The sequence below is a fragment of the Sabethes cyaneus genome, chromosome 2 (assembly GCF_943734655.1).
Source record: "Sabethes cyaneus chromosome 2, idSabCyanKW18_F2, whole genome shotgun sequence".
Classification (NCBI taxonomy): domain Eukaryota; kingdom Metazoa; phylum Arthropoda; class Insecta; order Diptera; family Culicidae; genus Sabethes; species Sabethes cyaneus.
Window position 1 is genome coordinate 222093051 of NC_071354.1, and position 22896 is coordinate 222115946.

A 22896-nucleotide genomic window follows, 5' to 3' on the forward strand; every position below is an offset into this window, starting at 1 on the left:
GGGCATCATGCCTTCGGCTTTACTGTGTCCTTTTCGCTCCGTCCTACTAGGCGCAGGCTACCATTCATCATCCCTCCTCCGTCTCTCTCAGGCACGCGTGCCGGTCGTGTGTGAACCCAACCTATATTTGATTTCCCACGATCAGACACAGTCGGACGCTAGCGAGCGAGGGTTTCTATTTGTTGCTACGGCACATGTTTTCCTCGTTTCGCCCATCCACCCCTCATACCACCACCAGCCGACGAGCAGCATCGATTCCGATTTTATTTTATTTCGGTTTTAACTTCCACTCTTCTGGTGTAGGTACGTATGAAAGATGAACATGTTTACATGCTTTTCTTCTACGATTTGCTATTTTTCGGCTTTGAAATCGATTTGCTTGGTGGAAATCATTTCTTTTTGGGGTGCACTTCGTGAAGGATTTGTGAAGGTCTTTTCTGCTACGCAGAAGGATGCATGCTTGCAATCTAGCCGGTTTCCTTCGGGGAGGAAAGGATACATAACTGCCCGGCTAGCTCAGTCGGTAGAGCATGAGACTCTTAATCTCAGGGTCGTGGGTTCGAGCCCCACGTTGGGCGCGAGAAATCTTTTTATTATTGGTGGGAAAACTGTTTGCCTAGCATTTTCCTCTTATAATGTAGAAGTTACAGCAATTACCTACCTCAATAAAAACGTTAATTCGGGGACCGCTTTAATGGTAACCGCCCCAATGTGGTCTAAGAAGGTAACATATGGGAATCGACTTAATTGTGGGTGGTCATTGGCGGAACTAGGTGGGGGACCGGGAGGGCGATGGTCTGGGCGCAATCCGTCGAATAGGACCTTGAGTGGGGGGCTATTCGCCCATCGCAATTTCTCAGGTTTCCTTCCAAAGATTTAACTGATTTTGGGTAGGGGATAAGCCTTGATATGCTCGCACAATATCCCAAAAATCGGTTTTACAGTTTGTACCGTGATCAGGGCTGTCATTCGCTCACACTATGCGCCCAATGTTCCAATATTATGCCTTGTCGCACAGAGCGATTCGGCAACACACCTCTACAGCTAATATGCACACAGCGTACGAGCGAAAGCAGAGTGGGAGCGAACGACAGCACTCGGTGAAAATCGCCCAGTGAGTGACAAACAGCACTTGGTGCTGCCCTTTGCCACACTCCGTGCGGAATTGCGCAAAAAAATTGTTTTGTATTTACAAATTTTCTGCCCTTTTAAAAGTGAAAATACACGCTGCACTGAACAACTAATATGGTCTATGTTAAGTTAGTACGGATCAGGCACCACAACAGTAAAAATGTTTTTTTCAATCACACCACTTCAAATGACCCAGCGCAGGGTGTACAATCCAGCCGCGCAGAGTGCGGCTCTTGGTGTGGTAAAGCACGCAGCAAATTTATCACTCTGCGTTTGCGACTGCCTTTTGTTGGTGCGCGTAAAACAGGAAAGAGCGTGTTTAGCAAAAGAGACACTGAAGGGAATTTGTGGGCGAACACACACCGCATGGCGAGTGTTGTGTTGTTTAAGAATGTGTGTCTTTTGGTCTGCGCTGCGGTTTATGCCACCTCTGACCGTGATCGTTAGAATGTCATCTAAGTATACGGTGGTATACAATAAGCATAATATTTTATCATATTAGCCGATACTAACGAGCATTTTATTCTAAGTGTTCGAAGTTGAGATTGTCCTAAGGTTGAATCAGAACGATATAAGTGTTACAGTTTGCATCATACAGGCGCTTGTTGCCTGCTGGAAATACAATACACATTAGCATAAAATAGAATCGACACACAGAAAAGGCTTGAAATAATCGCCGCAACCGCAAAAAACGATACCAAAATGCGCTCGAATATTCAGAAAATGTTGGCAAATGACTTTGTTTGAAAAATTTATATCGAATTAATTCCAACATATTCATTCAACAATCACACAACAACATTCAACGAAAAAGTTTCAACATGACTTATGAACATTGTTGAGGCTGTGCTTAATAGGCTGAAAACGACGCTTTCAAAGATGGATTATGTTAGTTTTTGTGGAAATTTTTACATAGATGTACATGCTTATTTCTATTTATTACTATATATTTATATTCGTTAAACAAAGTTGGTTTCATGGAGATGTTTCTCAGTGAATATCCTATTTAATCACGTTCACGTTTGTACACAAATGCGATTAAGGCCATTACAAATATTTTTTAAAGTTTTTGTCTAGACAACTGACAAACAAAGAATTTTTTTTAATCACGCAAAAAAAAATAAGATTTTTAGGAATTTTTGCTTGAATCGTGAACCCCGAATTTATTTTTGCTTTTGATATATATGTTGTTATTTTCTATGCAAAAACCTTCCAAAATGAAATCAAAATCGAAAAAAAATTTTTTTTGCCGGTTTTCGGAAGCTACGTTATTTGTACTTCCATTTTTGTTTCGTGCTAGAAGCGTTAACACTCCTCCGTACACTCTTTTTTCGAGTTCTTTAGGCTGTAAAACCCACAGATAATTGATTTTATACAAAAAATTTTTTACTCAAATTTAACAAATTTTTTTTGCCCTCCGATTTTTAGAGCCAATTTTGAAGACCGGGGGGACAAAAACTTTGAAAATAATTTGCAATGGCCTAATTGGTCGGTGTTGAGTCAGACCGAACAAAGTGACAAAACTCTGATTTCGAGAAAAACGTTTATCCCTATCAATCGCTCGAAATCATCTCTTAACTCTGGCTATTTGCAAAATTTATGTAGTCTGATTACAGTAAAATGTAGCTTAGAAAATTATTGAACGTTTGCTGTCTTTAACTCATTTTTTTTTACAATTTTGCGACTTGGTCCAGTCTGATTTAATACCGACCAAATGTGAAAGTTTCCCAGCAAAATTCACTTGCATGAGCCAAAAAAAACTATGATTTTGAGTTTGACGAAATGCGATATCGCTCGAAACATTAAAAATAAAATCATTGAAAAAAAAAGTTCTATTTTGCCGTTGCTTTCTGTCCAGGTTTTACAAAAAGGTTTTGTTATCGAAAGATTTCTAGACACATTTTCAGGAAAATACTTTACGTCAATTCTGGTGCGAGTTGAATTTTAAGTTGATTGGCTGATTAATCCACCTATATATTTTTTCTTGCGTTTATTTTCAGACTGCGTTCTTTCACAGATACTTACTTACTTAGTTGGCTTGCCGTCCTAAGACAAAGCCTGATGACCAAAGTTTCTTCAATTTACTCGGTTTGTGTGCTACCGCTCTCCAATTCGCTCAGAACCTGATCTAATCTGGCATTAGTTTTCAAAAGGTCGCATAATGCACACAAAAGGGTTGATTATGCGACCTTCTGAAAACTAAAGCCAGTAATCATCTTGCTCACTGCGCTCCGAATTTAAAGCGAACACTATCTTTGCAGTACAGTTATCCGGCATTCTTGCAACATGCCCTACCCATCGTATCCGTCCTGCTTTAGCCACCTTTTACCTACTGGTTTCGTCATAGAGCTGTGCGAGTTCATGGTTCAACCTTCGCCTCCATACTCCGTTCTACTGCCCACCGCTGAAGATCGTTCTTAACACTTTTCTTTCGAAAACTGCAACCACTCGCAGGTTCTCCTCGAGTATTTTTCATGTTTCATGCATGCCGGAGAACAACCGGTCTAATAAGCGTCTTGTAGCACCCTTTACAAGACTGTTCGACCGCAATTGCTTATAAAGCCCATAGTAAGCACGACATCCGCTGATAATACGCCTCCAAATCTCACAACTGGCGTCATTGTCTTTCACAGATATGAACAACTTCAAGAAAACTAAAAATAAACAGTTTTCACTGTCGAAAACACACTGTCCAAGTTCGTGTGAATCCATGACAGTTAAAAAAATACTTACCTAAGAGCATTGCCAGCGTAAAACGCTGGGAAACCCCATTTTTGATTGGAGTAAAATTGTGATGGATACCACACAAGGCGTCATTTTCCATTAATATTTTTTTTCATCAACAGTAAATTTCAAACGGTTTGAAGGGACGTATTTAGAAATAATTTGTGTTTTCAAAAATCATATCTTGGTGAATACTTATTTTATAAAAATGACAGGAAAAGTTGCAGATATTTATTTTCATTTCGTTCCAACAGGTCACAGATTCTTCAAGACGATTAAACCTAGTCCAATTTGATGTCTGTGCTTGGGAAGTACGCAAGAAAAAGTGACAAAGCCTCCTCGTTCCAGCATTGTTGTCGTCATAAGCAACCTAGAATCGGGGTGGTTCGTGCTGTTTCAAGCAGTCGTCTCCTTCCCACTCGTCCTTGCGCCACTCCCCGCCAATTTGCCAGTCGTCTCAGAAGTCTTGCACGTTGAGCTCCCCTGTTCCTCGCGCCTCATTGAAGAGAAACATTTTAGTCGCACTGTCGTCCGGCAGCGTAACGACGTCGTTGGCTCCCGTAACCTCTCCCACTCTCCACTTTTAGTTTGTACTCCGCCAAACTCGTCCGCAGTGCCTTCCGCTCGGACACGGCAAGCGTGCTTATGTCCTTCGTGAGAAGCGTCGCAGCTTCAAATTCATAAAGAACTACTCTAATAAGGGGCATGTACATTGTTAGCTTCGTATGGCAGTGTATGCTTCTTGATCGTAGCGTTTTGCGAAGTAGGCCCGATTTCCCGCTTGAATGTGCCGCTGGATCTCCTTTACTAGTGTGGTTGTCCGTGGTAACCAGCGATCCCAAATACATGAACTCATCTACAACTTCTAGTTCGTCGTCGTCAACGATTACCGTCCGTGAGAGACGCTCTACGGTCTTTGGTCTTCTGGCATTTTTTTTAGCCCAATCTGTCCATTCCGCTTTCAGGCTGGTGTAGATTTCGCTGCTCAAGAGTGTCCCCGAGATACGCACGAAACACATCACTCGATTAAATGCAGCTCTGATTAGTCGCGTCAGTTTATCTGGAAAACCGTGTTCGTGCATTATCTGCCATAGCTTGTCTCGATCATCTGTATCGTAGTTGCTTTGAAGTCAATAAAGATGTGATGCATGGGTACATTGTACTGCCGATCAAGGTAAGTTAAGATAGGTGATCTAGTTTTCACAGTTTGTAGAACAGCAGTGCGCGGAGCGATTGGTTAGCAACCATCGACGATGTATATAGGGGATTGTCCCCTGTTGTGAAACGGCCCCGGTTGTGAAACACCCGTAATTTTTAACGTTTTTATTATCCTAGTGCAGTCAAGTTACTACCAACCTCTAGTCTCATAGTAATATAACTTTTGAGCAAACAACGGTCAAACTTCAACATTTACAATGCTTTGTAGGAAAAGTGTTTGAAAACACACCCAAAAAAGTTTTTTCGCATGTTTTGCAATTGATTATTTTGTGTACCAAATGGAATGAAAAAGCTCAGGTAAAGGTATATAAGCTAAGTTTTGGACCTCTATTTCATCACACAGACAAATTTTAAGTGAAATTATTGTCTCAAAAATTATAATATAATTTTTTTGCAATATGGCCACCGCCCCGGTTATGAAACAGTCGAGTTCCCCGGTTGTGAAACATCTAGAAAATCACTTATTTTATACTTCAATGATCGTACATTACTTCAATTGGGGCATAATGAGTTTTTATTTCCCGAGGTGTTTCACAACCGGGGACACTTTTCTTTTAGCCACAAAAACCATGTTTGGAAATTTTGCTATAACTTGTGTGTTTTAAACAAAACCCATATACTTCCTTTGGCAAAAAGATAGGTATACGTTTAAACATTCCAATGCTTTAAAAAGATTTAAAATTGAATGATCCGATCAAAAGCTATGGACAAAAAACAAAACCTGTTTCATAACCGGGCCCGGGACATTCCCCTACACACTCAACCGTTTACCCTTTGACTATTTTCTGGTCCGAAAAAAAGCATTCGCGAACGTTATTGTGCCTTGCAGCAATTTTACGAGTCCTACGCAAATTCATATTTTAATAATAATTATCCTGTACTTACCAAATACATAGAAGGTATGCTTGTCAAGCAAGGAGAGGTACACTGGGGAGGCAATGACGAAACACTGATGGCTCAAATTGCTAAATTGCCAGCGCAGGTGGGACACGCAGAAAATAGTCACGCTCAATGTGAGTTAAAATAGGTGATCTAGTATGCACAGTTTGTAGAATAGAAGTGCGCGGAACGATTCGTTAGCAACCATCGACGTTGTTATATACATTGAACAGTTTCCGCTTTGAAAATTTAAGTGATCGTCAAGGGTAACCCAGCGGGGGTGAAAAACAAATTTGAACATCGTAAAACCTCTTTTGACTAACATTAGTCACGCTAATAATTTTCGCGTGGGACTGTAAAAGGTGGAAACTCCGCAATAACATTACAAAGGTTTGTGGAATAAAAGGACCGTAAAATGGATTCTCTGCAAAGAAGAATGTTAAGAAAATCGTAATCCCGTTATTTCAAGTGAATGTGAGAGTGCATGGTGAAAAAAACGTAATATTTTTTTTTGTTAACAAAGTCGGCGATCGTCAAGGGTAACACCCAGTAGGGGTGATAAACTAACCAGAAAACATCTCCACTGGACTCATCTTGCTCCCGACGTTTCTGAAAGATCTGTCAGATAATAAAGATGTGATCTGTAGTGGCGCATCATGGTGGCATGAAGACCGCCTGATAATTCTCTACGAAATCCTGCACTATAGGAGACAGTAATAACCCAGTGTAGAGCCGTTGCGAGCGTTTCTCGACCATGTTCATAACGCTCTGCCGGTAGGCGATCCTTACCCGCGGTTTTATTGGTCGTGTGTAATCTCCTTTCTTATTAGACCTCTTGCAGATCAGGTCCTAGGACATTGCTAGCTTCCATGGACACTCCTAGGTTAACTCCTGTTTCTTCTGCAACTTCCGCCACTGAGGTGTTCATCGAAGAACTGCTTGCACCTGTCGAGCACCTCGCGCTCATTTGTGAGAATCCTTGCTCGTCCCTACAAATGTCAGGTTTCGGAATGCAGCTTTTACGAGTTTGATTCACCTCGTCGTAAAACTTGTGCGTATCATACCAGCTTACAATTAATATTCTAATTCCTCACGATCCGGCGCTTGTTGACCAAATTCTCCCTGCCACTAGGGATGCTCAGATGACTTTACCACCATTTTTTCTTCTCCACCGCTTGTTGGCATTCCCCATCAAACCAATCGTTTCGTATACTACGGCTTTTCACCTAGGACTTCTCCGATGTCACATTGCGAGTTATCCAGCTGCCTAATGTTCAACCGACCAGGACGACTTTGACTTGTCTAGTATACGGTTGACAATTTTGAGCGCACATATACTGCTACTAGGTGATGGTCAGATTCAATATCCGCACCCCGTAGGGAACGTATGTTCGGGATGCTAGAGAAACGTCAGGTGACCTCCAGGTGGCTTTGTGGATACCTTTGCGTGCGAAACAGGTGCTTCGGATCACTAGGCCTCGGAGAGTTGCGAAGTTCATCCATCGTTGGCTGTTGTCGTTCATGTCGTTGTGCACGCTATTGGGCCCATCGTCGGTCTATACATTTCTTCCCTACCGACCTGGGTGTTCATATCCCCGTTGATGATTTTGATGTCCCGTGGCAACCAGTGGTCGTACGTTGCCATCAGCTGTACAACAAACATTGAATGGATTATTGAAGATAGCTAGTTTTAGAGTAAAAACTACCTACTTGCTTCTGGCGCTAGTGGACAATTTAATGTATGTTACCGCCAAAGGCAAAACTGGCTATCTTCAATGATCTGCTCAGGATTGCTAATATCAGAAAATTTAACAAATCAGGCTAAAAGTACAAATATGTCGGAAAACCGGCCTTTTTGCCACGGGCTTTGCAAGTGAAAAACCGATCGGGCCGACCAAAAACCGGCCACTTGGCAACCCTATTCGTTGGTAGTGCCACCGCTCTGGTTAAATTAAGACTTTCTGCCGCGGATTTTTCCTTTACGACTAACTTTCTGCAGAGCTGTTCAACAAGCACTTGATCGCCGCCTGCGAAATTCAGCGATTTACAGTCCAAGTACCATTCGTCATTCTTGTTTTATCGCCAAGTAGCAGAGTGTTACAAGGTTATGAGTTATGACCGCCGTCAGTATTAGCACATTCGCTGATTCTAACACTGTTCGGAAGTCTCAATACTTTCGAGGAGGTTGATAATTATTACCGCTTTCGTTTACAACACGTTAATTTTAGGTATAAAACAAGTACACTATTTTTGTTTGCCAGAAAATTCTAAACATGAACAAACAGAGCCCTTCAGTTATCTTTGTGTTTCTTTTTAATATCACAACAACCTTCGGTAACGTATATAATGAGGGTTGGTATTTTTTATTCATAATACTATTCGATCATAAACTTTGCAATACTTTGTTCAAAACTTTAGCCAAACTTTTTACATGATGTTACCTTTTTCGCTACACATTCTATTATTGACAATAGAGTCTATTAAAATAATTTAAATATATTTATGTTTTGCACACTTATTTGCACGTACCTATTTTTCGTGTACTTTTCTTATTTTCAAAAATTTACACTTGATTATTTCAAAACAACATCAAATCCAACACATAGCAAATTAATTACAAAACTTGTTGACTTTAACATACATTGCCTTTGCTAGTAGATAAATGGTTCAGCCTCAAGTCACTGGCTGTAGGGACATGAGACTGAACCATCATTCACTGTAATCATTTTATTTACAACTATGTACGTTCGAACGGGGGTTTCCTCATTTTTTCGGCAGCTTCATTGTGGTCGTGTCGATATACTTGGACGTATACGAGAGCAGCATGTGCCGTTGCTTTATATGTTTCGCTCGGATGTGCGCCGAAAAGATCTCCTTGGTGTAGTTGCCGGGAAACCAACCGACGGCACCGTCCCGAATGCGTTCCCCTTCGTACCAGCCTGTAGAATATAATTCCGATGAATTTAATTTAAATTATTAAGAGTTTCGTTTTGCTTTGGCACTACTTACCGTCGGCCATTTTCCGGTGCACGTTAACGACGTCTTTGATGTCCAGCCCCAGCTCGTCCGGTTGCAGTGCCTGATAGGGATGAACGGCTATCACCTGGGGGCAGTCCCACTGTTCGTAGATTTTCTCGTCCGGATTTTCCGACGCCAGTGGCTCGGTGACCTTGAGCCAACGTTCCCGTTCCGTTTCCGACGGGCAGCTTAATATCTGAAAAACAACGTGTTGTTAAGTGGAAAAAGATAACACTAGCTACAAACGAACGAACCATTTCAGCAGTCTTTCCCTCATGATTTTCCAGCAACGTCATTATAATGAGATGTTTGCCGATTGCTTGCATCTCCTTGGTCGGTAGCTGGGGCACGACATCACCGGAGGTGACAGTAAGCAGAGCGCGAGGACAGTAGTCGGTGACTAGGTACGTTTCATCGCTGAGAAAAAAAAATCACAAATCACTAGTGGAATGACGGTTATTACCCCCCAAAAGAACTTACCCCTTCTTTTTGGCCAAAACGAGCAAATCGGTAAACAGAAAGGCGTAGATATTACTTTTACTGAATTTCTTTCCGAAAGTTAGCTTAGCATCGTCTCCTCGCCACAGCAGGTGCACCAAGTCACCTCGCTTTTCCAGCTTCCGTATCACACTGCCGGGTGGGCCAATTCCGCAGGGTACCACCGCCAGCGGTCGGATGTGGCTAGGGAATTCAATGTTTCGGGAAATCATTTCCATCTCGTACATTTGCTCGCTCCGATGAGCGGCATCGTTGCATTGGGTGAGAATTCGGTTAATTAGGACGAAAGTTTTCTCCCAGTTTTCGAACTCGTCGTCATCACATTTAAGCCGCTGCAGGACGGCATCCAGAAGCAGTCTCATCCGGGTGATCCTCTGCATGGGCAGCATAAGGAAGGAAGACAAACTCAGCCCGCAGCAAATCGGGTCGGACTCGAGCTCGAGCAGCGTTTTGGTGAATTCGGTTTTGTTGGCTTTTAGGTTCTTCAGCATGCGATCGATCTTGGCCTGATTTTCACAGTAGTTCACGTACACGTGGAAGTGCTTTTCGGCATGCTTGAATATACTGTGGCTCAACCCGAGCAGCATGATGTTATCCTGCCAACAGTTTTCCAGATCGCACAGCAACCGATCGGAACATTCGTGCACCGGAATGATGTTGGAGAATAGAGTTTTGCGCTCGGATGAGGTCAGCACTTTTACGTCCCGGAACGCAGGGTGGTTGATGAAGTGCGATCGCAGTAGGTTGAGCGACTTCAAGTAGGATGCTTCCGAGGTTAGGATTTCAAATTTAGCTTCCTGAAGTCGCTTTTCATTGGGGGTTAGCGTCACTAAAAAAATAAAATGGCGTAATTTTTGTTTTAATTTTGAGGTTAAGTGAAACTTACACAAAATCTGCGAATTGATGACCTCCGGTATCTCGCACCAGAGCGTCCGCAGTTTGCCGACGTTCGGTTCAATCAGTTCGAAAGCACTCGGACGCAGTTTGCGTCCAATTTCCTCGTCCGCAAAACCATTCCGATCGCCGTCTTTGCTGTGATTGGAAATTTTCTCGTAACCATCATCGTACAGTTCCGTGTTTCCGGCAATCTCCGCATCGATGTCCCTCGTCAGGGATTCCAACTTGGCAGCATTGTAGATCTGGTACAGCGGTTCGTTGACGAACATGCTGTGCGAGTGGTCATCTCCTGGGCCTCCTTCACCACCGGTTGACACACCGGAGCTTTCGCTTGAACTAAAATAAAAAAAAAATCGTAAATTAAAGTTACCCGTTTTAAGGCTAAATGATTTTTAAAAAATACCTGGCAACCGAAACACCACTCGTCTGGTACAGACCCACTTCGGCGTACCAGGACGTCGTACTGCGTTCCTTGTTTTTCAGCTCACAATCCATCGATGCCTGTTTGAGGCTTTCAGATTTGAACACTCCACACTCGGCGTACCAAGAGGTAGCGCCTAGTTTTCGGTTTTTAAGAAACTTCTTATCCCCATTTGTGGCATTCGCCGGTGGCGGTGGCGGAGGAATTGTTGGTCTACTGGCCGGACTGCCGTTAGTGGATTTGCGTCGGTCCTGGTCCGGTGTTTTACGGTCGATCACTTTGTTGGTGACGGGGGAATGCAGTACCGATGGGTCCTTCTCGCCGGTCGTCGATACGTTCAGGTTCGATGAAGAACTGTTCGGTTCGCTGCCGTTGAAAATACCGGAGTCCACGTCCAACGAGTCCGTTACGTAGAAGGTGCTGCGCGATCCATTGAAGGAGCTGCCGATGTTGAGACTAGATTCCGACTGAAGACTTTTGCGCAGCTTGGATCGAAGGGATTTGCCACTTTTGGACTTTTTACGGAACGTCGACACGTTGCTGGAATCGCTGTTGCTAATACTGGCTAGAAGAGATTTGTCTGCCTGTTCCGAAGCGGGACTAGATGCGATTGCGGAACTGTTCGGAGAGGGGGAGCTCGGTGAAACCGGACTGTGAAAGTCGGTGTTTTCGTAGTCTTCGGACGGTTTTGAGCCCGTCAGTTGCAGCGGTAGCTTGAAGGATTTGGACTTGGTTTTAGGTACTTTAGGGAGTGGCGTGTTTTCGTAGTTGGTTGATTCGTCTGTTCCGGTGGGTGACGCCAGCCTCTCGCCGGTGCCTACCTTCGGAACCTTAGACGAACTGGTTCGTCTTTTGGAAAGTTTGTTCAGTCCTTTGGCAATTTCCGACTTGGAGAGCGTTCCTAAGCTTTTGATTTTTTGCATTAGGGCATACACTTGTCCATTCGGTGGCGGTGGATCCGGCAGTTTGACGTTGCTGATGTCCACACCGCTGTCATTTTTGCGATGATGATCTTCATCGCTTTCGTTGTCACTGTCGAACGAGTCAAAGTCATCCTCGTTGCTGAGAAAGTTGTCGTCCGCGGACGGTCTGGGATGATGGCCGTAGTTGTTACTTGACCAACCAGCACCGTTCGGCGACAGGGGTTCTCCGTTAATGCAGGCTTGGATTGGTGGTGGCGGTGGCACTCGTCGGCTGTGCTTGAGCGTACCGGAACCTACTGAAGGGGTGCTCTGACGTGATTGTCCGTGTGAATCCAGTGACTCGTACACGTGGTCGGAATCATCTGGAAATAAAAAAAAACAAAACGAATTTAGCATTTTGTTAACATCAACAGCGTGCTCAGTAAGGCAGTAGTACATCTTTTTTTGGAATCTGATCACTAAGAAATTTTTGAACACAACAATGTTATAAACTGTTTATAATTGTTGAATTTTCGCTTATAAAGGAAGTTTTTATTTATAGGAACATAATATTTTGTATTGAAATAAAAGACAGATAAATTGTATTAACTGTAGCGAATTTTACTTTATTCGAAAAATCATTACTTGCTATTTTTATTTGAAAATGCTTCCTGTTTACATCAGTTGGCTCGAAGAAAGGCCAATTATGAACAGTTTTTGCACCAATGGAGGCCGTTTTTCAGTGATAAAGTGTTAAGTTTTGTCTTCCAACGCTTATCTGAAGCTTCACATAGCTTCACAAATAGTAGTAGTCTTTTGGTATTAAATGATTAAATGAAGCATGATCTTAATGACAAATTTACGGGTCTATTACCCAAAATTTTTAGTTTCTTTCAATGAAAGAATTGTGACAAGCGCGGCGTGTCATGTTGCACAGTCTTGTTGAAACCACAACATCACTTCATCACCGAATAAAACTTTTCTAACTACACACAAAAAATAAAAAAAAAATTGAAATCATTTGCATATTGATAATCTTGGACTAAACTAAACCGTACTAGATAGGTGTCAAACGAGGGATTGGATAGGATTGGGTTGAATAAACAAGTAGGCCCCGGCTGGTCTAAAAAACCATAGTCGTCCCATGGATCGTAGCACTAGCACCGCAATTGTCCTGTACACTCTAACACTTTCTTCTGTATTGAAATTTTGTTCAGTTTAATTGATGTTATTTCATTTAATTGTAACACTTGTTAATCTTTATCTTAGTGTATTAAACCTCTAGTACTCATCGCATTATCGGTTTATCCACCATCTTAACCAGGATGTGACGAAATTGGACAGTAAGCCATGTCGAATATCTATAAAATACCATCCGGAAGCAGTTCTGTCACAGCGAGTAGTGCTGCTTCTGTGCATTCATACTGAATGCCATTGAATTTATCAGCAATAAAGCTGCTTGCCATGGCAAGTTCATTAGAGTGGTACTGGCTAGAGGTACAGAATGAAACCTGTCATGGCCATGGACAAATTATGAACCGAAAACATAACTCTGCGTATTATAACTTGTTTCTCTTCCTGATAGCAGTAAGTTAGTAGTCCTCACCAGGTGGACAGTGGACCCCTCGTTCGCCAAGGAACCCGATAGTTTCAACACAAGTTGAATTTTGGCCAAGCCTTCCGATCTATATCATGTGATATTTCCTAAATTTGCAATGAAAAAAACTAACAAATGGCTCTGTAAACAAAAAGAAGAGGGCTTTCAAATGGAGTAAAACCTTTTGTGGTGGCCATCTTGGATTTGGTCGCCGTATTGGATTCTGATTCTAACCGCTTTCCAATGGTGGTCTTAAAATGAAATTCGGTTGTAAGGCTCATTGCGAAAACTGCGATTAAACCTAATATGGCGACCAAATCCATTCTTCTTTACAGAATCATGTCATTGGTTGTGAGGAACGTGCTGCTCCAGCCAAAGATGTTAATTCACGTTTTCACGTATTTAATGTTTTATTATTTTACAACTCATCTGACTTAAAGTCTAAATTAAGCTCACTACAAACACTATTAATAATCTATGATAATCGTATTGTAACCAAATGCTTGAACCAGGCCCGGCGCTAGCCAATTTGTCGTTCCACGCAAATTCTCAAAATGGAGCTCCCAGAATAAACGAAAAACAGCCGGCGTTGCTGTGTGCAAACATTTTACTACCTACACACTCGAAAACGCACAGTCTCGTAGTGTCTTTCTGCATAACCACTCAGGAGACAATCAATTCGTGAGCAGCCAGCTGCCCGTGAGGGCTAGCGGCACACTGGGATACAGAGTTTGCATAACTTTTTGTTTTTTTCTTCATCTTACGCCCTCGATTCCACACGCGGGTGGGAGCGTGAGTCCTCGCGAATGATCGCTATCAGTTGCTGCGGGTGCAATAATGTGCGTGAGCGACGACCGTGGCTGTTAGCTAAATGCACACTCGCAAAAGTCGTTATAGTGCATGAATAACCAAGAGCGGGAGTCCGAAAGGAATGCTTATGCCGGCGTGTTCATTAGAACGAGTACGCGTGTGTGAGAAAATTAGCCCACACAAGTGCGGGCTTCGCAGGCTTATTTTGAAAAATTGTCGGTTTCTTGAAACCCATTATTAGAATGATAAACCTTCAAGAACGAAAAAGTTCGGTTCATATTTCCTGTTACTTCAGAAACTTCGTCCACATGCCTTGCTACTTCATCGAAGATGAATCTGTTGATTGCGGATTCTGAAGAGATTCGAAAATCTCTCCCAAAAAGTTTCTAAATAATTTAATATTATCAATGCCACTTTCCCATCACGTTTATCTGAGTGTTTTGATTGTTGTGTTTTGTTGTGAATAGATTTTCATCAGGAGGAGGTGGAGCGCAAACGGAAAGCGAAGAATGGCGTAGGCGTATGAGTCATGCACTGCAGGCACTACTTGGAATGATTCTCAAAGTACACTTGTCGAAAGTTGGTAGAGTACGATGGGTCTAGGGTGGTAGTGGTGGTATGGGTCGAATTCAAAATATCCCTCTAGTTGATTGAAAGTTTTTATACACGATGCAACTGATTCATTGCGGCTAAATTCAGTGCGGTAAAACCGGTTAGTCAGCAAAGAAGTTAGAAAAATCTCGCCATCTGTATCAGCGAAGAAAAATATCTGCGCAAAAATCTGTCCAATGCAAAACAATGAGAGTGAAAGAGACGGAGAGTCATTTTGCTGACTATTTCCGTCCCTTTTACTCTCATTGTAAAAACTCAAACATCTGTTCAATCTGTGTATTTGGCAGAAAATCTGTATTCTATGCATACAGATTCTGTACAGGCGATTTCTTTCAAATATCTGTTAAACACAGAATAATCAGTGCATGTGGAAACCCTGGTAGCATCCCTGTTTAGCAGTATGGCCACGAACAACGCCTGTTGCACCTTACGCCGACACTCAAGTGTATCAAGACCAAGCAAACGGCAGCAATCAGGAGGTAAGTTGTCTGGATCACGCTTCACGCCAAGGCATATTAGAGTAGAGCCAACCGTATAAACCTTCTCTGAACTCGTTCAATTCGAAGGTTCCAATAGAAGAGCTGATGCGGTGTCCAAATTAGACATGCGTTTTCAAGAATCGGACGTACTAACGCGCAATAGAATGCTTTAAAACAATCCTGATCGTTGAAATCTCGCCCAATATTGGCTATAAATCATAGCTGACGAGCTGCTTTTGAAATTATCATCGCACGATGCCGATCAAACGCCATTTTCGGGTCTACTGTGACACCAAGATCGTTAACGCAATCGACCCTTTTTTAATATCTGATCATCAATTCCATAGTCGAATACGACTGGCGATTTAATACGATGGAATGTCATTACCTCAAATTTAGGAGTGCTGATAGTCAAGTAGTTGATTTACCCCAATTCACAAATGTGTCCAAAAGTGTCTGAAGAGAGACGACGACAATCCTCGATGCAACGAATCTTCAAGTAAATTTTAAAATCATCAGCATATACCAGTCTGCAACCAGTTCCTAGAGTAGAGGCAGCGTCATTGAAGAATATAAAAAAAAGTGGACCCAAGTTACTGCCTTGAGGTACACCACGTTTATTTGTAAACGGCGACGATAACTTAGACTCAAGTTTCACTTGCAGGACTCGATTGCGCAAATATGAGCGTAGCCAAGTGACAAACTGTTGCGAAGCACCCAGACGTAAGACTTTGTTAAGCAGTATTCGATGATTGATGCGATTCGGGTTTCTGCGTAGGTCTGTTTGAACACCTAACACGTACGATTTGTAAAGCTTAGCATTTAGCCGCCTATAATCTTCACTGGCCCGTTAAAGGTCGTGTTTTGTATGACTAGTACGCCACCGACGATGCTTACGCTGGCATTTATTACGCATACGCTTCAAACGACGTAACAACTGTGTGCTCCACGCGAAAGATGACGAAAAAGTGATGACAAATAACCAAAAAGATGGCAAAAAAGACGAAAGACGACTAAAATAATATGAAAAGATACCATAAAACCACCCAAGAAGCGATGAAAAATGTCAAAAAAGACACTACAAAACGACAAAGTGACTACAAAGTGATGAAAAGATGATAAAAATACGGCCAAACAGCGACAAGAAATATCAAAAAAGACTACAAATGACGACTAAAAGCCACCATCAAAAGCAACCAAAACCGCCACAAAACACGGTAAAAATGACAATAAATCGTCGAAAAGATGATGTAAAAATGCCAGAATGACAGATGTTGAAAAGAACGAAATACAACTAACAGACGATAAAAAGACAACGAAAAACGATAGTAAGACATTAAAAGGCAATAGAGTACGCATAACAAAGGAGACGAAAAATCAAATAAAAAGTCAAAACAGCCAAACGACGAAAAACAAAATATGAAAGACGGGAAAACAAAGACGGGAAAGGCGAATGGTGAAATATCAAGTCAAGCGAAAGTGAAAGTTAAGAAAGCGTCGAAAATTTACTTTTTTCTGGTTATCCAGCTGGTTGCTTAAATGCGCTTAAAGCTCTGTGCCCAGTCCTTTCGTGTTGTCACCATCAGAGTATCAGGGCGACCTGAAACGCCTGTTCTACCAGACGAGACTTATTTTCACGATTGAATTCCACTATTAGTACCTAGTGGACTTCAATCGTGAAAAAAGCTTTCTTTAAATTCAATCTTTGTATTTCACTAAGACGTTCTAAAAACTTTAGTTGAAACAGGCAACGTCGAAGCTGCCCGCAGGCGGAGGTGTTTAGACGCTGCGCGGACTCCTTGAACTAATTTTGAGATCTCTCTACCAAAGGCCGGGATGTTATATTTTAAATATAATGATGATAATGATCTTATTTTAAATATGACGAGGAAAAATGATAGATAGATCGAATTTGTGAACGTGCTTTGCCCTGGACATTTAGTACCAATTGTATTGTAAAATGTAGTACAGTGAAGCAGTGGAGACCTCGTCAGCCCGATCTTGTCTTCAACCGCGCACCCGCCATCAATTATGCAACACAGAAAACCACAAATGAACCAATAAGAAGACAAATCTCGGACCATCGGTGGTTTGGTTATCAATTTACCAGGGCTTGATCCATGGAACAAATTTCATCATTCATCCTCCTGGTATTTAGGCACTGTCCAAGTAGATAAATTGACCGCAGCAGCGCGTGGGCGTTCGCGGTAGTCGACAGAAGCCTTAAACCATAGAGACGCACCCGCAACCCAACCCTCGATACCAAATAGTAAGTGCGCAGTATTAATCACGAGAATCCGTCGCCAAATCCTATAAACCGACCGCTACCATGCGCCCCACTGTCCATGCAGCCGGCATATGTTCGGAACTGCGTAAAGCTTGCTTCAGGAACAAAAATAATTGCGTGTATTTCAGTTATTTATTATTGAAAACAAGATCTTTTCCTACACAAATGTAGCATTTTCTTCAAGAAAAAATACGGATAAAATTATTCATCTCGGTTTAGAAGGAATTATCGAACTTTTCCTGAAATATGGCTCATAATGTGGCGCCAACTTTCTTCGTCCATCGTTTTGGCTATCTTATTCCACCAGGACTTCATCTGATTGATGTCTTTAACAACTTTTCCCTTTGCCTTGAGTCTTCTCTTCGTGATTGCCCAGTATTTCTCAATACGGCGGAACTGGGCGCAGTTGGATCGAATGAACGGCAAAGACCCGTCGAACTTGGTTAGCACCCGGTCGTAAAGCTTTCGAGCACAGATTATGGCCATACTATTCTGTTTTATGGTTCGGTTTGGCTGTTTGCTAGCTCGATACGATTTGATTCCTCCCTGGAGTCGAATTCTCCTCACGGTACTATGGGCAGCACCGAAATTTCTGGCCAAATCACGGTCCGACAGATTGGGATTCCTCTGGATGGTCTTCAAAATCTTACCACGCAGTTTCCGGTCGACAGTTCCACTCCGATGATTAGCCTGAGGCTTCCGAATCGGCGTCAAGATTTCCTTATACCGTTTGATAACGCGCCATATGGTATTTTTGGGCAATTTTAGCTGTTCAGTTAGCCTAGATGCAGACCACAATGGATTTTCCAAATAATTGAGCACATTGTTTTCCTTCTTTCGGCTTCCATGTTGTTTGTTCACAAAATACAGTCGTTTTGCGGAATGTCAAAAATACATAGGTAAAGTTAACAAAATTTCCGACACGTGGGCGCCAAGAACTTCAAAATCCGTCCACCAAGAGCGCTTCATATTGTGGCAAAAGTTTGTTCCAATTCAAAATTAAGCAAGCGTTAAGGTGAAGGTCGTCAGAGACCAGCTGCTTTTTTACTGATTTCAGTACTTGTTGCCACTATCGTTTTGTTTATAGTTAATTTTATGCTAAGTTGCTAGTAGTAGGTAATAATCTGTTATGAACAATTATGAAACGTAGAATCGCGTATCTATTTTTGCTGTTGAACTAGATCCGACAGTAATTCTATCATATAAAATGTTGTTTACGGTGAATTTTGTTATTAGCGAACTTTATAAGTACAGTAGAGATTTCTTTAACGCGGATTTGTAGAACGCGGATTTCTATAGCGCGGATACCATGATATTTCTATAACGCGGTTTTCCGCGTATAACAAATACACGTAGCATATGGATATTGAGTTAATTGGGGCTAAACTCGAATTTTGAGCGTTTTTGAACAGATATGACCATGGTGTCTTTTAAGAAGTTGTAGGGCATATAACAGTTGACTCTCTAAGTGATATACGGAAACCACAAAGTTACGGGTTGGCCTGCTGGAGATTCCGGAATACCCGTTGAAATTATCTTATTGGTAAAGTTGGTTAAAATTGGTAAAATATTTTTGAAGTAACTAAAGTCGGGTAATTGATACGAATTAAAAAAAAAGTAATAAATAAGCGACCTTAGAAAGCCATAAGGTGGTCCTCCGAAAAATTCAGAACATATCGTAAATATTTCGAGTGTAATTTGACTACACTAGAAGTATATTTCGACTATTTGTGACTCAATTTGGCCATTGGATGGTTTACCGGGAAAAAATTCAAAGCTTACCTGAAATTGGTCACTGGAAATGCAAATTTTTTTAATTTGTAACAGATCAAAATGAAATGGAATATCGGCAATCCTCAACTAAATAGGCCGCTCACGACACGATTCGACATAGTCGCCGAAACGTTCACTGGAAAATTAGGATTTGCCGTCAAAGTGAACAATAAGCGAAAATTCATGTTGAAGTCCGCGCTACAATTTGAAAAAGGTTTGATATAAAATGTTCGCTGACAAATAAACGAGGTTATTTCGCAAGTTTATTGAAATTTCCAATTTTACTAGTGTAATTTGATAGATGTGGTATAGTAAACTGAACTTCCGGTAATATTTACTATACTTTCAAATCTAATAGCAAATATATCAACTTTTGTATAAGCTCTTCACCAAGTATTGTGCACTTCTGGGAAAATTTTAATAGAAATCTAACCATCGTAGTTAGCCATGGCCATTCCGAAATCCGCGTTGACGGTATCTAATATTTTTATGGGTTTTGCCTGAGAAAAAGTGAGAGAGAAGTGTTATTGCTTTTGTTTTCACCTTTTCCTGGACAATTCTGAATGGGGCTTCTTGTAAGAGCGAACAGGCTACGAAAACTTTGTTGCTTTCGTCAACGCGATGAATTTATATTCCCATTTCACATTGTTCAATTCGAGGTTGGATGAACATAATTCCGAACTCAAAGAACAATTTTCGCTCGTTGACCACTTTTACGGATGTTCCGTATTTGTCGGAGAATCGCATGTTGGCTTTTCAATAGCACGTATTGTTTACTTTACTTATATTACGCCAAATAATAAGCCATAGGGACTTTAAAAAAAAATTTGGAAGCTATGAGAAGACTTCACAGAAATGAAAATTTACCGCATGTTCCGGAAGCTCTGGAAGACCAAGAGGCGATTTTTTCTGTCTCACCAAGCATCTGTAAGATGAAAAAATATATACTTGACATCTTTCCCAAAGGAACCATGGTCGTGTTGATTCGAAATTTCGTAAAATTCAGGTATAGCCCCAATTAACTTAATTTCCATATGCTACGTGTACTTGTATAACGCGCTTCTTATAACGCGGTCCCAATTACCCGCGTTATACAAATATCGACTGTATATTATCAACGCACTACGACCCTTAATTTAATAGCGAAAATAATTGGTCAATTTCATGCTCAAATGTTTACGTTGGCATCACTCTATATATACGTCCGTTTCCTTGGAAACGTATCAACAACGACGGCCGTGGATTCGGAATTGCAATCGAAATGAAGTGAAGTTTTTCCTATCAATTCAAGTGAACAGTTTGGGGAAAATCATTATACTATCTTACTAAATAACTGTTCGGGTGGTAAATTAAAGTTTTCTGTGCCTCAAGTTTAAAAAATTAATGAAAAATCGTCGACGAAAAAGTGAAAATATAGTGATTAATTTTATTTGGGCAAAAACCTCCGTATTTAGTGCAATTTATGCCCCAAAAAGTAATAGGACCTCTATAGAATATAATGTTTAGTGCTTCGAGTTGCAAGATCTTATTACGGCTAGCAGGTTAGTTGAACTAATTTTACTTTTTTGTGATGGTTTCCCGAGTCTATGGGAGCATGTTGGTACACTGAAGAAGGGAAGGGAAGGGTGATATTCGGTGCCATACTGACTCCCATAAATGTACTCTGACGATCTTGTCGTTAATACGGCTAATGACCAATCTTGTCAACGTTAAGCCGTCGAAACGTACTTCTCTCCCTTCTGAGCTTAAAAAATTAACTAAATTTTTAATATTTGGCTCCTACCTTTGTTCAACGGTTCACCTTACCTCCTCTCTCTACCTTCTTGGTTAGCTTTACTTGAATTTCCTAGAGATAACTTTATACATTCTAGAACACTTCGATCAACATTAGCAGAAATCTTAAACGATCTAAATTAGAATGAATTATCAAAAATATTGGATAGAAATCAACGTAATTTGTTGTATCTCCCAATATTTGTATTTTAATCATAATTTAAATTGATTGTAAGATTTTTCTTCGATATCCAACCGGATCTGGTTATTTTGTTGATTATTCATTAGAATCATTGAATTCCTAGCCACCCCCTTCATATAAAGAATTTTTAGGCTATTTTTATGAGAATTAATGATATTCAAGAGTCCGATCAATTTAGAACTATTATTTAGTCATCAAAACTCCTGACCTTATTCTTATTCCAAATGAACGCACTTTCTGAACAACGCAACCGCGTACCACTTGAATCCACAAAAATATTCTGAATTATTCCCACATTTAGAATTAAACGTAACCGCTGTTCATTTATTGATGACTTAGCTAAGATTTGACTGAAATTCATTATAATTTTGAAATGAAATTATAGGCCTTTCTTCGGTAATAAAAATACCCTCTCTCATGATGAAGAAATATCACGATGAAAAATATAACAGAAAATGTTAGACTGATGTTCATATCCCAGCTTTCTGTTAAATTTGCACCACAATTTTAATATTACGCAAATTTTACTCTAATACTGATTTAACTTTGTTTGAATGTCCTTTTTGATTTTTATTAATTTTACAGATTATGTTTGAAACTTAATTATTTGCCTAGTCTTAATTTTGACGTAGAACTACGTCCTTGTTTACTATACTGGGACTGGGTAACACTTTGTGAAAACGAAAATAGAAGTGTAACGTTTGAATGAAAGATTTCAAATGGTAATAATTACTAAGCTATTGAACGAAACTGAACAATTTATGTGTTGTTGGATAGATAAAATGACCAGCAAATCTATGGAGGGCGTAAGTGGGGGGGATCCTATACAAATAAAACGCAAATTTCTTTAAAAACTCGTGAACCAATCAAGCAAATTGAACCAAATTTATCATGTGGGTGTTTTAGAAGGCAGGAATTTATTTTATGATACCCCTTTACCCATACCCATACCCTATGGCACCCCTTTACCCATTTGAACCTTCCACCCTATTGTAAGAGACCGCCCCCCTTTCGTCAACCTTCTACGCTGATTCTTTTAGTCACAGTATATTGTGAGTTTCATTGAAAGTTATCCACCGCGCTGCTCAAAAATGAAATGCTCTTTCATGGTTGCTGGGTCGATTTTGATATTATTGGAAGAAATTACGCAGAAATCATAAAGTTTTAGTTACTTTTAACCACCCAGTCACGTGAACAACATGTTTGTTTACAGCATTCTGGCAACAGTTCTAGCGCAGTGTTTGCGGTGTTTACTTTAAGCGCGGTGTTTCCTTTAGGCCGCGTTTAACTTTGGGCAAAGCACCCAATATGTGTGGCAAGTCTGATAAAGAATCATCCAGTCATTCCGGAGTTATGGCGGAACATACAATCACACTCACGTTCCTCGACGCGCCTTGTTGGTTCCTTCTCAGTTAGCTCCCCCTTCTGTCACGTAGCCAATTATGCAACCGTTTGTTCTCTGGAAATCCCTATAACGGAAGAGAAACTAAGCCTTTTATCCATATATCCCACCTCGGTTCATTCCCCCCCCCCCCACAACCCCCCAGCATACGCGTCCATAGTGCAACTGCAATCGGTTCAAATGCAAGAAAAACGCAACCCGTTTTACTTGTTCGGACTTCTTCCCGTTATTAGAAATCACTTCCTAGTAATTTCGTTGTATCAAGAAACGTGT

General features: G+C 41.1%; 1 protein-coding gene and 1 non-coding gene across 8 annotated transcripts in view; one reads left to right on the forward strand and one right to left on the reverse strand.

Moving 5' to 3' along the window:
- Window positions 1-505: 505 nt before the first annotated feature.
- Window positions 506-578, forward strand: Trnak-cuu (transfer RNA lysine (anticodon CUU)). Its single transcript has one exon. It is a non-coding gene; the product is annotated as a tRNA-Lys (tRNA).
- A 7726-nt stretch (window positions 579-8304) lies between these two features.
- Window positions 8305-22896, reverse strand: part of LOC128737228 (rho guanine nucleotide exchange factor 5-like) — a 62856-nt gene continuing 48264 nt past the window's right edge. For all 7 annotated transcript variants that reach the window (XM_053831825.1, XM_053831820.1, XM_053831824.1 and 4 more), the window contains exons 3-8: window positions 10769-12071; window positions 10355-10701; window positions 9451-10297; window positions 9225-9387; window positions 8962-9166; window positions 8305-8891 (exon numbers count right to left, since the gene is read on the reverse strand). In XM_053831825.1, coding sequence (XP_053687800.1) covers window positions 8716-8891; window positions 8962-9166; window positions 9225-9387; window positions 9451-10297; window positions 10355-10701; window positions 10769-12071 — 3041 coding nt within the window. In that variant the 3' untranslated portion in view covers window positions 8305-8715. The remainder of the gene's footprint in view (window positions 8892-8961; window positions 9167-9224; window positions 9388-9450; window positions 10298-10354; window positions 10702-10768; window positions 12072-22896) is intronic.